The sequence below is a fragment of the Lygodium microphyllum genome, chromosome 4 (genome assembly GCF_053477565.2).
Source record: "Lygodium microphyllum isolate KBCC chromosome 4, Lygodium_microphyllum_v1.1.10, whole genome shotgun sequence".
Taxonomy (NCBI): domain Eukaryota; kingdom Viridiplantae; phylum Streptophyta; class Polypodiopsida; order Schizaeales; family Lygodiaceae; genus Lygodium; species Lygodium microphyllum.
This window is the reverse complement of record NC_141138.1, coordinates 172637362-172650548: the sequence shown is the minus strand read 5'-3', so window position 1 is coordinate 172650548 and position 13187 is coordinate 172637362. Positions and strand designations below refer to the sequence as shown.

The window sequence follows — 13187 nt, the reverse complement described above, 5'->3', positions numbered from 1 at the left end:
GAGCATGCAAATGCACTTGGGAATCGTACAGATTCTCTGGTGGGTTGCAAAGTCTATTCTTTTTGTATATTGATGACATAATGAACAGTGGCTTCACTACAGAACACATAAATGTTAGTGCATGCATGTGCATGTGTGGGTGCGGGTGCGGGTACGTGTTTGTGGATGTGGGCATGGGAGTGAGTGTACATACATATTATTTGAGTTTGGAAAGGACAAAGTCCCACAAAATCTATGATAGGAGCTAAGTGACATCCCTCATTCAGCCACCTTTCTGCCATGCCATCATCCACTCCAGCACTATACTCTCCATGCCAAACTTGTCAGTCTCCGAGTCCTCTACTGACACTTCCCCGTTGATGCACATTGCTGTCCTGCCTCCAGAGTCCAAATGCAAGGTGTAGCAGCACACTACCAGCTACAGCTTGCTGTCCCAACTGCTCCGACTGTCCATGTTGCTGCCATGTCATTAAACATTTTTCTCAACCTGCCTACTACAAAATGCAGCCTCTGCTGCCTCCCTGACTACTCTGACTGGCAATGCCTGATGTGCCAGAGCCTCACACTGGTAGTTTCTACTATATCCAGCCTGCACTGTCTCTCCAAGGCTCCATGACCCCTATGCTCTGCCCTCTATTTCAAGCCTTCACCCTTGGTCTGGCTTCTTTACCAATTGGAAACAGTCCTACCACTCCGTGTTGATTCATTGCATCTCATAGCTTGCTTGTGCACAGGTTCTTCTATTCTTTCTTCTATGTTCATATTCTAACAGTAAGATTCTTGTATTCATTCTTCTATGTTCATATTCTAACAGTAAGAACGTAATCATGAGATTTTTTATATAAAATGTTAGCCACAAGGATATCATCCTTGCTAAGCATCCCTAAAATCCAATTTGGTAGGAAGCAAATAAATGGACCAATAAAGCAAACCCTCAAAACTTGTGTCCAGTGCCTAGAATTTACACTGGAAATATAACCACAGCTTGTCCAGACTGCCATTACCTTTTCAAGGGCTTGCTTCAGTCTTGTGGATTCTTCAAGTTCATCATCTCCAATTATTCGGCGGAGTCTTTTTCGCCTTTTTTCTCTCCCTCTGCAACAAAGCAATTTTGACTTGTTTAAACAAGAAAAAGTTAAAGATGCTACAAGGACCAGAAAAACTATAACTGCTTCTTCTATCTTAAGAGAAGTTAAAGATTAATTGGTGGTTAACCAAATTAACTTTGGTTTTTAATGTGCTTTTGCATTTACTTGTCTATTTGTTCCCCAATCTGTTACTTTATGAAGTCACATGGTGCTGGAAAATAATTTAACTCAATCAGAAGGCATTTTGTGTCTGCCCGTAATATTTTGCTACAAGGACAATCTTGGGGCCTGAGTTGCGTAAAAACTTACCACACTGACAACTATTTAAATGTTAGTTCAGAGAGCCAAATCCTGAAAAGACCAACAGAAGTTCATGCCATATGTAATTTTAGACAGTCTTAATGTGCTTCTAGAAATAGTGCCAAGCAATACATAACCAATTACACTACCTAAGAACAGGGAACTGCTAATGTTAAGGCAAATCTCAAAACAAGACCACAACAGTCTTCACAACTTGATGGAAAACCAGTAGCATGAACCCACCCAACTAACTAACTTTTCTTATTTTCTTGTAGAGACATCTGATCATTCTGAAAGCAAAGTAACACCATTTGAGATTCAATCTTTGATTTCATTACAAGCATCATTTCCGGTTACAGTGTTCAACCATACACAATTCTGAAATGTCTAGAAGGTGTTCAAGTGGCTAGCCTGCTATGCTAGAAGGTAATGTAAATATGACAATACTGAATACCTTTCCCCGACATCAAACTGCTCATCATCACTTGAGAAAGCAGGTTCGGTATAATGCTTTGTGGCAAGCACACTTGCTTTCCTAAACAGATCTATGAATGGTCTCAAGGGTTCTGGATCACAACAAAGACATGTATATTCTTCTGTCCCACACAGAATTCGTTTAAGTTCATCATCTCCGAAGTTTGAACTGATACAGGATCGGCAGATGACCTTATTACAACGGTCACACATGATTACATCACCTCCATTTGCACACAAGCAGCATTCATTTTCTGATCCATCTGAGTCCTGTTAAAGAACAAAAACGGCCATTAATTGCCCACTGTGACAGAAGCATAAGTTTGCAAACTTGGTATGCCTTGAAAATTCACAATAGAGGACTCAAACCTTTGAGAAGGGACCGCTTTGGTAGAATTCCAAGCATTCTTGACAAACAGCAATCTCAAAACGAGGATGCTTTCTCACTTCCTTCAACCTCAATCTTTTATGACACATTGTGCAGATTAAGCTCTTGTGGACCTGCTTATCCATCTCACCAAGCAGAGCCAAATTAGTGACCTGCAAGGCACGTGATGGCTCTATGATTTTGTCTTTATAACCCACGCCATCATCATCTTTGTCTGAAAGAGTGGATCCAGTGGCACAAAATGACTGTGTCCTAACATATGTTATTGTCTTGTTTTCATCATAATCAGGCTCTCGGGAAAATGCTTCTTGTCTATAGCTTGAAAGTTCCATTTCGTGTGGAGCAGAGTCTTCATCACTATCAATGTTAATGACTATTTTATTGGCGTCTTTATAACCATCTTTAGAAATGACAGGTTCTTTAGATATTTTCAAATAATCATTTGCCATTTTGCAAACATCAAGTCCTGATTCAGTCTTAGCAGCCTTGTAATCATCACTTTTGCAGCTCTCACTGTTCCTTTCACCGTATACATCTCCTAGTACACTGTCCTTGAAATTGACGGCGCTTGTTGTGTGTGAATTGCTTTCCAATGGTGAGACAATACTAGTTTCAAAGATACTTGTATTGCGTAATACTTGCCCACTGGTGACAGCTTCAGAAGGCTGCAACCAAAACAGGTGGACTCAGTATATCGTCACTGTCGTTTCTAAAGCCCCTTTTGTATTTTTTGTATTGGACCGTATTCTTTGAAGTCGGACCAGTCTTGATAGAGATTGACTAAAGGTCTAAGACCATATATGTCCAATATTTCTAGAAGGGTCAGGTAGAAACAGAAACCTGGGTATTACCTGTTTAAAATTGAAAAATGCATCCCTGAAGCTAGCGCTCTTTACTTTTCTGACTCTCTTACGTTTGAATATCAACTTTTGCATCAGCCTGCCCTTTCTGATGTCATCTTCTTCAGCAACCTAATGAAAAATAGTATCCAAATTAAGGCTTACAAGGTCATCAAAAGAAAATACAGGTCTCAATCATTACCCTCCTTAGGTTTTCCTTTTGTTGCTCTGTAAGTCCAATCTCTTTTTCATGGGCAAGAGCTGCAGCAATAAAAGGATCCTTCTTGCATTTCTCAAGGTCTGCTATCTCCTCAACCTGCAAGTTAGAGAACAAAGAGGATCATTCAGAACTATTGTCAGATTCTACTTCTTACATGTTTCACCTGACAGCACTAAAGCAAAAGAAAGCTCGTACTTGGTCTGCCCCAGGTAGGCCAAGACCTGCTGCCTGCTCTGGTGTTGAAGCCAAGTATACAGAGGCCCAAGCCGCACTACCAAAACCACTTGACTTCTGTGTATCACTTCCACCCCCAAGTAGAGCCTCCAAAGATTCCCAGCCCTCATCAGATAACTCTGCTACTTTAGAGCCATCCGTAGAAACTGAAGACAACTTCTTCTGTAAAAAACCACTTGCTCCTTCTTCGATGGATTTTCCATGGCGCCTGTGGAAAAAAATAATGATACTCCATTATCTGAGGAAATAGAACAGCCATTTCAGAAAACTTTTCTTACCTTTTAACTGGTCTCACATATTCCAGGTCCTTTTCTGCTTCCTTGACAGCATGGGTAGCTTCATCACTGGCAAGCAGTCCAGCCCAATGTGTTCTTTTCTTCCAAGCTTCCGTTGTACAACCTTCAGGAGTTTGCTTTTCAATCCACTTAAAAAGATCGGCAAGGTCTACCCCAGCATCTTCCAGACGCTCCTAGCCACAATCATACTATAAGTTTCAGACGTTTTCATTCATTTCAAGTTCAAAACGTTGAATAGATCTTCTGCAGATGTCAATTACAATCATAATATCTGCAGTGAGATTTATGTCCATGAATGTATGTTCTAACCTGCAGAAGGGCACTTTGGTCCTCTATCTCATCGAGCTTTGCCCTCCATTGATCTATGTACGTATCAATTTCCTCTTCAACAGCCAGGTCTAGCTGTCATCATGAAACCATAAATAGTCTATTGTGCTAAACTCAGGATAATGCCAGAGCCAGTCATAATATTCTACCTCAGATTCAGTAAGCTTTTCTGCAAGTTCCATCTTGACTTCTTGTCTGAGAGTGGCCAGGGACTCTTCCTCAAGAGACTCCTGTGCTTCAGCTGCCTATGAGTACAGAAGTCAAACAGTTTTGACCAAGATTGCACCCAAAAACGTTAAACAATCTGGAACCACTAAAATACAGACTTCAACAAAAAATTGCTTCAGATACCTGGCTCTCAACTTGCAAAAGCTGATCTATTAGCCCCTGAATTTCTTCATCTGTTAATTGAGCCTGATAAAAACAACCAAGCTTACAAAAAGTACATGCAAGAAAAACTGACCTGATCTCAAAACTCCGTATCAAAGAAATAAACTACAAGACACCCCAATCACCTCCTCTAGGTTGGAATCCTGCTCACTAAATGAGCATGCATCCTCATCAAAGTCACTGCTTCCATCAGATTCTCCTGTACTCTCCAATTCCTCTTCAGTATCTTCCATATCTGTGTCTTCCTTATCCCTGCCATGAAATACCAGAGCTTTTAGGAACATATATTTCTTATCAGCCCGGAAAAGTCCATGCATTTCACAAGAGAGTAATGGTCAATATTGTTGAGAGGCTCCCCAATTTTCGGCATGCCAATATTTTGTCCTGGGTGCAACTATTTTACCAATGTAGGCACGTTGATGTTCCTAGATAAGCGTCCTATCATTCTCTATATGTATCACTCTGTCGTATCACACACATTATCAACTGAGACTTTATTACGCAATCATTTGTGGCTTTGCCCCTCCATTTGAGTTTTATCCATCCTCGTGAGTTGACTATAGTTTGCAAGCCTCTATCATGAAGAGATGGCAGCCGAGAAAAGTGAAAAAGTAGACAAGACAAACTCTGAAGACAAAGAACGCACACAACAAGATGTGGTCAAAGCAACCCACCTGCTAGATGTGTTCCCCATTGCCATGACAAGCCCATAAGCAAAGAACACACTGGCAACAGTAGGTGCAATCTACCAGGAACGGGCTTCTAGAAGAGTCAAGACACATGTAGGTACCCTCTATTGATGACAGGCTTCTCTCCAGGACACATGTAGGCAATGGACTTCTCAAGACACGAGTAGAAAAAAGTCAGAATTAACCTGACACACAATTGTACAGCCCGTTTGTCTTTTTTGCTTTTTTTCAACAACGCAATTTTTTAATCCAAAACACAAGCTTTGACTTAATTTCCTTCACAATTCAACAACTTTGTTATCCATGATTAATCACCAAAAAGTAATCAAACGCAAAAGTCAAGTAAAGAGCAATTTGACTTATATGACTTGAGATTCGGATTAAGGTGACTTTTGTGACTTATGACTATGGTGGCTTACATTAAGCAGTCATACTCTCCCACTCGCACCCATAGAATAAAGATGAGTCTAGGTCCTGCATGTCAATAAACCAAATCTAGCCAAAGTTGATGCTAGTAAAGAAAAGGAAAGTTAGGATACAGGAGGCAAAGAGGCTCACTGATGATGAAAGCACATGCATGGGTGCTCTGTGGCTTTGGCTCTGGAACACAGGCACTGGTATTCGTACTAGCTCTCTAGATCTGGCTCTTGGGCTCTAGTGAAGTCAACTAGCTCATAAACTAGCACTAGTACAGTGGCTCTAGTGATCTGGTCATGGCCATGTCTCATATCATCCATTGTGTATCGCGGGCAAGGCTCAACAATGATACACTTTGCCACCTGAAGGTGTAATCCATAAGACCAACCCTCAATAATTTGAACTCTCCCAATAGCATCCATGTCTCCCCCCATGTACCTGAAATTGCCTCTGCTCAAGAAGAGGCTCAAGTTTCATACAAAGAACTACCTCGCCAACATCCTGTATATAGACCATATGAAGCTCAAACTTGAATCGCTCTGTATCATTCTTTGGAGGCTCTCTCCTCAAACGTCGAACTCAAACATTCATGACAAAACTGCTAGTAAAATTTTCCTCTGTTTTTGCATATTTTCCCATAGTTTAATTTACAGCCACCAATCAATAGCAGCTAAATCCTCCAGACACATTTCAACATACCTCAACTTGGACTTTTCAAAGATGTCCTCATCTCAAAATGCCAAATCAAACCGATTTTACAATGCTCAAGCCAAACTAATGTAAAAATTCAAAGTGCTAAAGCCTTCTCAGCCTCTTCTTTGTGCTTGTCATCAAATGTTTTGGACATGAAATCTTTATCACCTACCAAACTCTTTCACTCTCTCTTTTCTTGTTCTTCTTCTTACCATTTTCATCAGATGACTAATCACAATCACAAGACTCTAATAAAGAACTAGAGGTGGAACAACAGCTAGGAGAAGCATCTCTCCTCTTTCTCTTTTTCTTTCTGTTGCTGCCATCTTCTCTGGAAGAAGGATCTTCCTGAGAAATCGAAGATTCACGAAGTTGATTAGTTCTAGAAATTAGACTAAACTGTTTTCTCTTTGTAGATGATTTGATTCAAAACCTCTCATTCTTCTTTTAACTTCACGGTAGCATTCTTCTATACATCCCCTTCATTCCAGCTCTCTCATTATGCTGTGATGCTCCAGTCATGACATCCTCTTGGGCCCTCTTGAGCCACCAACTATCTAAGTCATATAATATCCAACTAATAATCTGCTCAAGCAACTACATCACCTAAAAACTCCTCCTCGGTCAATCTTAAGAGAACCAATTCCAATCACTTCTCATGGCAGCCAACTGCAGTTTTAACTTTGCATTCTGCTCTGCCAATCTTTCCAATCTCTACTCAATGTTCTCTGTTACATAATCATCCAATGTGTGTGTGCCAGAACGCATGATAATTCAGCAGTGTCTCAGATCTCTCCTCGCAAAAGACGATGGTGAACCAAAGCAGCAGACTTGTACAATGCCCTAAGGTGATGCACGCCGAGTACGAGTACGCATGTATCAGCAAGCATGGACAGCAATCTCTGCAAAAGCACACTCACTTGAAATCCCTAAAAACAGTCCACATGCCTATAAGTAGAGTCCAAGCAGCAAGCTTCACAATTGCACAAATCTTCCCATGTGATCACAAACCAAAAAATCAGGTCAAGGCAGCAATAGAGAATGAGAGTACAGAAGGGAAGACGAAAACAGCCAGCAACATTGATAAAAGTAACCCTCTTCTTCTCTCAGTAGTTCTTCAGCCACACAGAATTTTGCAACATTCAAAAGTTAGGAAAAAGAAATTTGCTTGCTGTTAACTTGGTCACAAAATCAGGATCGTTGCACACACACACACTACACTTACACGCCAATGTGCCCCTTCAATTCACCGCTATTCCATGTGCACATGCATGGATCATGTGCATATCAGTCAGAATCTTCACCATCTCTCTTTTATTTCCACATGGAACATGAACTTGCATCATCAAGAGGTTCTAAAAATAGAGAAGTGCCTAGAGTTTTGTTTTGATGCAACTCAACCCTTGACGACATGTCAGCTCTGGCCAGCCAAGTGTCAATATTTTGAATGAAAGAACAACACTACATTTAACCTGATTCTTTAGGGCTAAAGAAATTCATTGCACTGGTAGAAAATCTTATGCAGTAAAAAACTTGCACATGACACAAAGTTGCTGTCTTTGCATGCATCACACAGTTCAAACTCTTCCTTAACACAGCCAACTCTCAGGCTTGAGTCATCAAAATAAAACTCAAAAGAAAATTGAGCAAGCACACACAACAACAAAAAAGTTCAAATGCACACATGAATGCAAGCTCAATGATGACTCCACGAGGATAGTTTTTGCCATTGTCCTACTCAACTTTCTGACCTTAAATACATCTTTTCATAGGTCCCACATGACTCAATGAATGGCACACATGTTAAGCTACTGATAAGTTGTCATATGGCACTTGCCACACTACATCATTTCATTTCATGAAAATGTTTTACCTCAATGATCTTCACTGCTCAAATAAGATACTAGCAAGTCATCATCATGGGTCCTGTACGAAAAACTATTTGTATGACCTATCTAGAATCATATCATATTGGATGGCATTTCATACATCATACCGTACTCGGTGCCACTATAGAAATAGGATCATTGTTTCTATTTCACAATAGTGTTAGGGCTTCTAATGTACAACATATACAATAAATCCTAATCCATAGATAGTAAAAGTCAATGTATTCATGGCGTTCAAAGGTTATCCTATGATTGTGTTGTACAAACAGAAGGTTGTAGCAACAAACACGGGAAGCATAGCATGTATCACAATATTTTCCCATTGACATTTTAGATTATCATTTATTTGCAAGCTTTCAACTAGTTGTGCCAATATTAGAATTTGAACATCAACATCGATCACCATATAAATATGTTTCAAGTTGATGCAAGATGTATACAGTGTAATATACTGGTCCATTTGTTTTCAATACTTTAAATAAAGCTATTTTTAAAAAAGTGCCATTGCAACAAAGGATCAAAGGGAAAGGCCAAGTCCAAGGATAGTGCAAAAGTGGTCTTCCCATGAGAGGCAGTCAACACAATGCCTCCAAGAGGATCAAGTGCAAGCAAAAAGCTCACAAGCATTGCTAGTATTCTTGTCATTGTCTAGGGACAAGGGTTTAGCTGGACAAGCCAGTTCAAGTGCAACGACTCAACATTGATTTATGTTCACTACCAAAACTATATCAAAATGGCCACAAAAGCGAAAAACGACTTGGTGGCTAAGCCTTCACATTCTTGGCTAGCATGGGCATGGAGGCAATGCTTCCTCTTCTGAGGTCAGGTTCTAGGTGCAACTCCACATACTTTTGGTACCTCTCCTGAGATCGAGTTGCAAGCACTCTTCCAACTACCACAACAATTGTCTTTCCTCGTAGCTCTTTTAGCTAAGCTGCTCCACCTTTACCTTCTACTTCTTTTGCAACGAGTCCTCAACACCTACGTGCACTTTAGCTCCTCCCTCAGCATCAACATCCAAGGATTGAGAGAGGGCTACTTTTCCGAAATGATCAAGTTTCACCTTGTCTTCTTTGTCCTTGACATTGGCATTCCTTTTCTATTGTATCTACCCTTCATGCATTTTCTTGTTGTATCTAGCCTTTGTGCATTTCACTATTCCATTTTAAGAGGGCACTTTCCTTTGTGAGGACACTGTCCAAGTAAAACTCTACTACATGAGCATCACCCTTACCCCATTCCCTTTGCACACCGTTGTGTTTTGTCATTTGGGTTCCCGGAGGATGTGAACCTACAGGCTACAATTGTGGATGTCCCTCCAAGCAAGAACCTATGCATTTGTGTAGCATGTTCTTGGCGTGTTCCCTTTCGCCTCATCAAGAGAAGAATCATAAGCTTCCGATGCTCGCTCCAACATTCTCAATAACTACCTCAACTCCATGTAGCGTTTATCCTCTACATCCTCATATCTTCTACATCAATAATCTTCATAGTAAACCATGCAAACTTATTTTTCTTAGACCAAAAAAAAAAATCTAAATCAGACATTTCATGACCTTTACAATTATTGCAGCACATGGGTAGTCATTTCTAGCACCCTTGGTCCTATGAGAGTGCACAATTAAAGAGACGAATAGAGAGAGAGAGAGAGAGAGAGAGAGACAGAGAGAGAGATGAAGTAAAGAAATCTGCACTAGCTGAAGAAGAATGTTGAATACAAAGAAGAGGTGTCACAAGGACGTGAAATTTTATTGCATTGCTTAGCATTTGATTAAAAGTTAGTCAAATGTCCTAATGTGACTTGCACATGTGAGGCTTATTTCATAGTGTGGAACCCAGGGCCTTGAGATATTAGTTGACGCCAAAGGTAAAAGTTAATCAATTATGTCTGACAAGTACTAGGTGGTACTCGGTGTCAAATTTTGGCCTAGACCAATTTATTAGTCACTAATATCAATGGTGTAATTAGAAACTAGGCATTAATTAATTAATGCCAATCTAAGGGCTTATAACTACTCAGGGATACTTGGAAGACAAATTGGTCTAGCCAATTTAATTATTGACTAGTGGAATTATTTTTCTAGGCACTAGAATAGTTATTAAATTGATTTTCAAAATTACTATTCTAAAAATCACTTTAATGAGCTAAATAGTGCTGAAAAATGGGATTAGAATGCTACCACTTCGCAAAATCTGCCCATGCAAGTGGAAAAAACGTTTTGGGGCTGGTGGAAATCTATTCCAACCATTGTGAGAGAGGAGGCGGCTGTTAGAGAGCAAGAAGATGCTACTAATGTGATTTGTAGCCACCGAGGCCAATCCTACAGCAGGCGATGGAAGTTTGGAGTCCCCCCAAGTACATGTGACAGCAGCCCAAGGTCCTCTTGGTGGTGCAAGTGACAACATATAACAGGGGGCAGCATCCTTTTTGGTGGTCCTAAGCTATGGGTGATTATTTCATGGTTGTTTAAGCAAGACAACAGTAATTTCTCAACCTTTCTCACTATGAAACTCTAAAATTTCTCTCTACAGCATCCTCTCTCATCCTATAGCCATCTCTCAAGTTATCTCAGTAAAATCCAACCATTTGAGTCATCAAAGGTGGAGATATTGAAAAATCTCTACCATAAATCCTAATGTAGCAAAAATTAAGATTTCACACTCACCTCAGGTCTTCTTTCTCAAAATGCAATAACTCCTAAAGGGCCCACTTGTCATCTTGTAAAACAATTAGTTGGTCAACACTGAATGTTTCAAGATTGGACAACAATTAGATTGGAAATAATGCAATATTCACAATTAAATGCATATGGACCTGCTCTAGCCATGAAAGGCCACATTTTCCCGACTTTCAAATCTGTTTTCACAAGTAAAAAGAGGAGATATTAAGAACGAGCCGAGAAAGAAAGCCTCGGTAGAAACCCATTGAGCTCAATTATTCCAATAGTACATGCTCAAAATTGAGGGCCTAGGACTTGAATTCCAGCAAATGAAATTAAAGAATTTCAAAAAGATTCAAAAGACTAGCCAACACATATCAGATTTGGGGCTTAATTTGTCTTTCAAGGAGAAAGGTGAAGGCCACAATCCCCAAGCAAACCAAGGGGCAAATTGATTTGAAGGCCTACTTATCAATTTTGACAATAAGAGACACTTGGATTAGCGGAGGAGATCAGAGAATCTTAGCTGCACTCCATCCATTTGGCAATACAAGCTTTAAAAATACTGCAAGGAACGTCAATTTTGGAGCCAACACGTTGTTCATTGTCCAAGATTAAAGTGGTAAAGTGTGCATTTTCAATTTATGTGAATTTTATGCTTGATATAATTACTGCTAAATCAGGTTATTACATGGACAGCAAGCTGATAATATTGGTTTATACCAAATAAGGGTCCTTCTAAGTCTCTCAAAGCTAATAACTAGTAAGGGGAAGATAAATTTTACGGCTAGTTTAAAGATCAACTAAGAATAACAGCTGAAATGTTTGTGCAATTGACAAATGATCCTCAGTTCATGTGTGTTTTTACTTAAATGAGGACAACAAAGGCAAGAAGAGGAAATCATCTTCAAGAGCTTTAGGACACCAAGATGCACCGAAGGAAGAGCCAATACAGCAACATGATGTTCCAAATGTGGATAGTAAGCATAAGCAAATGATGCTAGTGGAGCAATTGATGCACATGCAAGGTCAACTTGGAAGTGCCAATCCAATGCTTTCTGAACAGCAGGGCATGCATGCAATGATGGGGCAGCCATTGTACTTTGATGGTCGCATTGGTTTCCATCCTATGGTGGGTCAAGGGCCGCATATGGGGATGTATGGCACAACTCCTTATGCTGTGCAGCAAGCAATGCGTGGTGTGGAAGATCCAGTGTGTCTGCATATGGCTGGTAATATGCATAACCCCATGTGTAGCAATATCGGCATGATGCTAGGACACAAAGTGGCAAGTTTGGCAATGTATATAGGCAGCCCACTATGTTTGGGACTCATGGTATTAATATTGGTTACAAAAACACTCCGTATGGTGCTCGCCCCAAGGGAAATGCAGCTACTAATGCATGCAATGTATGGGAAAAAGTATATTGGGATGGCCGGTGTCAAAATGACTAAGTGACCAGAGAGACAGTAGGGTTTGCGAGGGAAAACACTGTGTACGGCAAACACTGAGAGAGAAAAGAAGCATAAAAGATGATGAAGGATGAATCATGCCGATGAAGTGAATCTGATACAAGGGTGCCGTAGCACAAAGGAAGCTCTGGAGTGCAATAAGACTGCCGAAGAAGCTGCTGAGTCTGCAAATGCAGGATGAGGAGGTGTCGCCTAGAGCAATGAAATTGTCGTCGAAGGGTGAGGAGCCTCTGAATCTACAAACGCAGGGATGAAGAGTGACCAACCTACGAGCAAGGAGATAGTCGATGAAGCCTCCATCTGCAAACACAAGCCTGATAAGGTGACAACAGCTGCTAGAGTGACATCAGAAGAGTGGGAAGCAGCCAGGAACCGAACGCAAGGTACAACTACCTCTGATGAAGATAATGCCTGCTGAAGAGAGACACTAGATGGTGAGGAACCTCCCTAGCAGTCAAACACAAGAAGGTGGAGCTGCCAGAAGGGTGGAGGATGATGCCAGATAGAGTGGATGCTGACGCCAAGAGAGTGTGGACTCCAAACGCAAGGTGTAGGAGCACAGAAGATGCCATTGCCAATACCGGAGGATGGACACCAGCTGAAGAGGAGCACACTGTCACCATAAATGCAGCCAAGTGGAGATGAAGGCTGTCGCCAGGAGAGTGTGGAGATGGTAATAGGAGAGGAGAGAGAGAGAGATGATGGAAAAGAGAGAGTGGGAGTGATGGACTGAAGGATCAGCCATAAGGAATGAATGAGAGAGTGGCTTGTAAATAGGCACAGTCAATCTAGGGTGGTGCCCCTTTTTGG

The 13187-nt window shown here is 40.8% G+C and overlaps 1 protein-coding gene across 4 annotated transcripts in view; it reads right to left on the bottom strand.

Annotated features, from left to right (window-relative positions):
• ATRX (P-loop containing nucleoside triphosphate hydrolases superfamily protein) overlaps positions 1 to 13187 on the bottom strand; it is a 226923-nt gene that overhangs the window by 180805 nt on the left and 32931 nt on the right. For all 4 annotated transcript variants that reach the window (XM_087676926.1, XM_087676923.1, XM_087676924.1 and 1 more), the window contains exons 2-12: positions 4682 to 4808; positions 4518 to 4580; positions 4316 to 4411; positions 4149 to 4241; positions 3822 to 4012; positions 3505 to 3751; positions 3292 to 3405; positions 3102 to 3221; positions 2232 to 2915; positions 1843 to 2132; positions 1005 to 1095 (exon numbers count right to left, since the gene is read on the bottom strand). In XM_087676926.1, the coding sequence (XP_087533052.1) occupies positions 1005 to 1095; positions 1843 to 2132; positions 2232 to 2915; positions 3102 to 3221; positions 3292 to 3405; positions 3505 to 3751; positions 3822 to 4012; positions 4149 to 4241; positions 4316 to 4411; positions 4518 to 4580; positions 4682 to 4808 (2116 nt within the window). The remainder of the gene's footprint in view (positions 1 to 1004; positions 1096 to 1842; positions 2133 to 2231; positions 2916 to 3101; positions 3222 to 3291; positions 3406 to 3504; positions 3752 to 3821; positions 4013 to 4148; positions 4242 to 4315; positions 4412 to 4517; positions 4581 to 4681; positions 4809 to 13187) is intronic.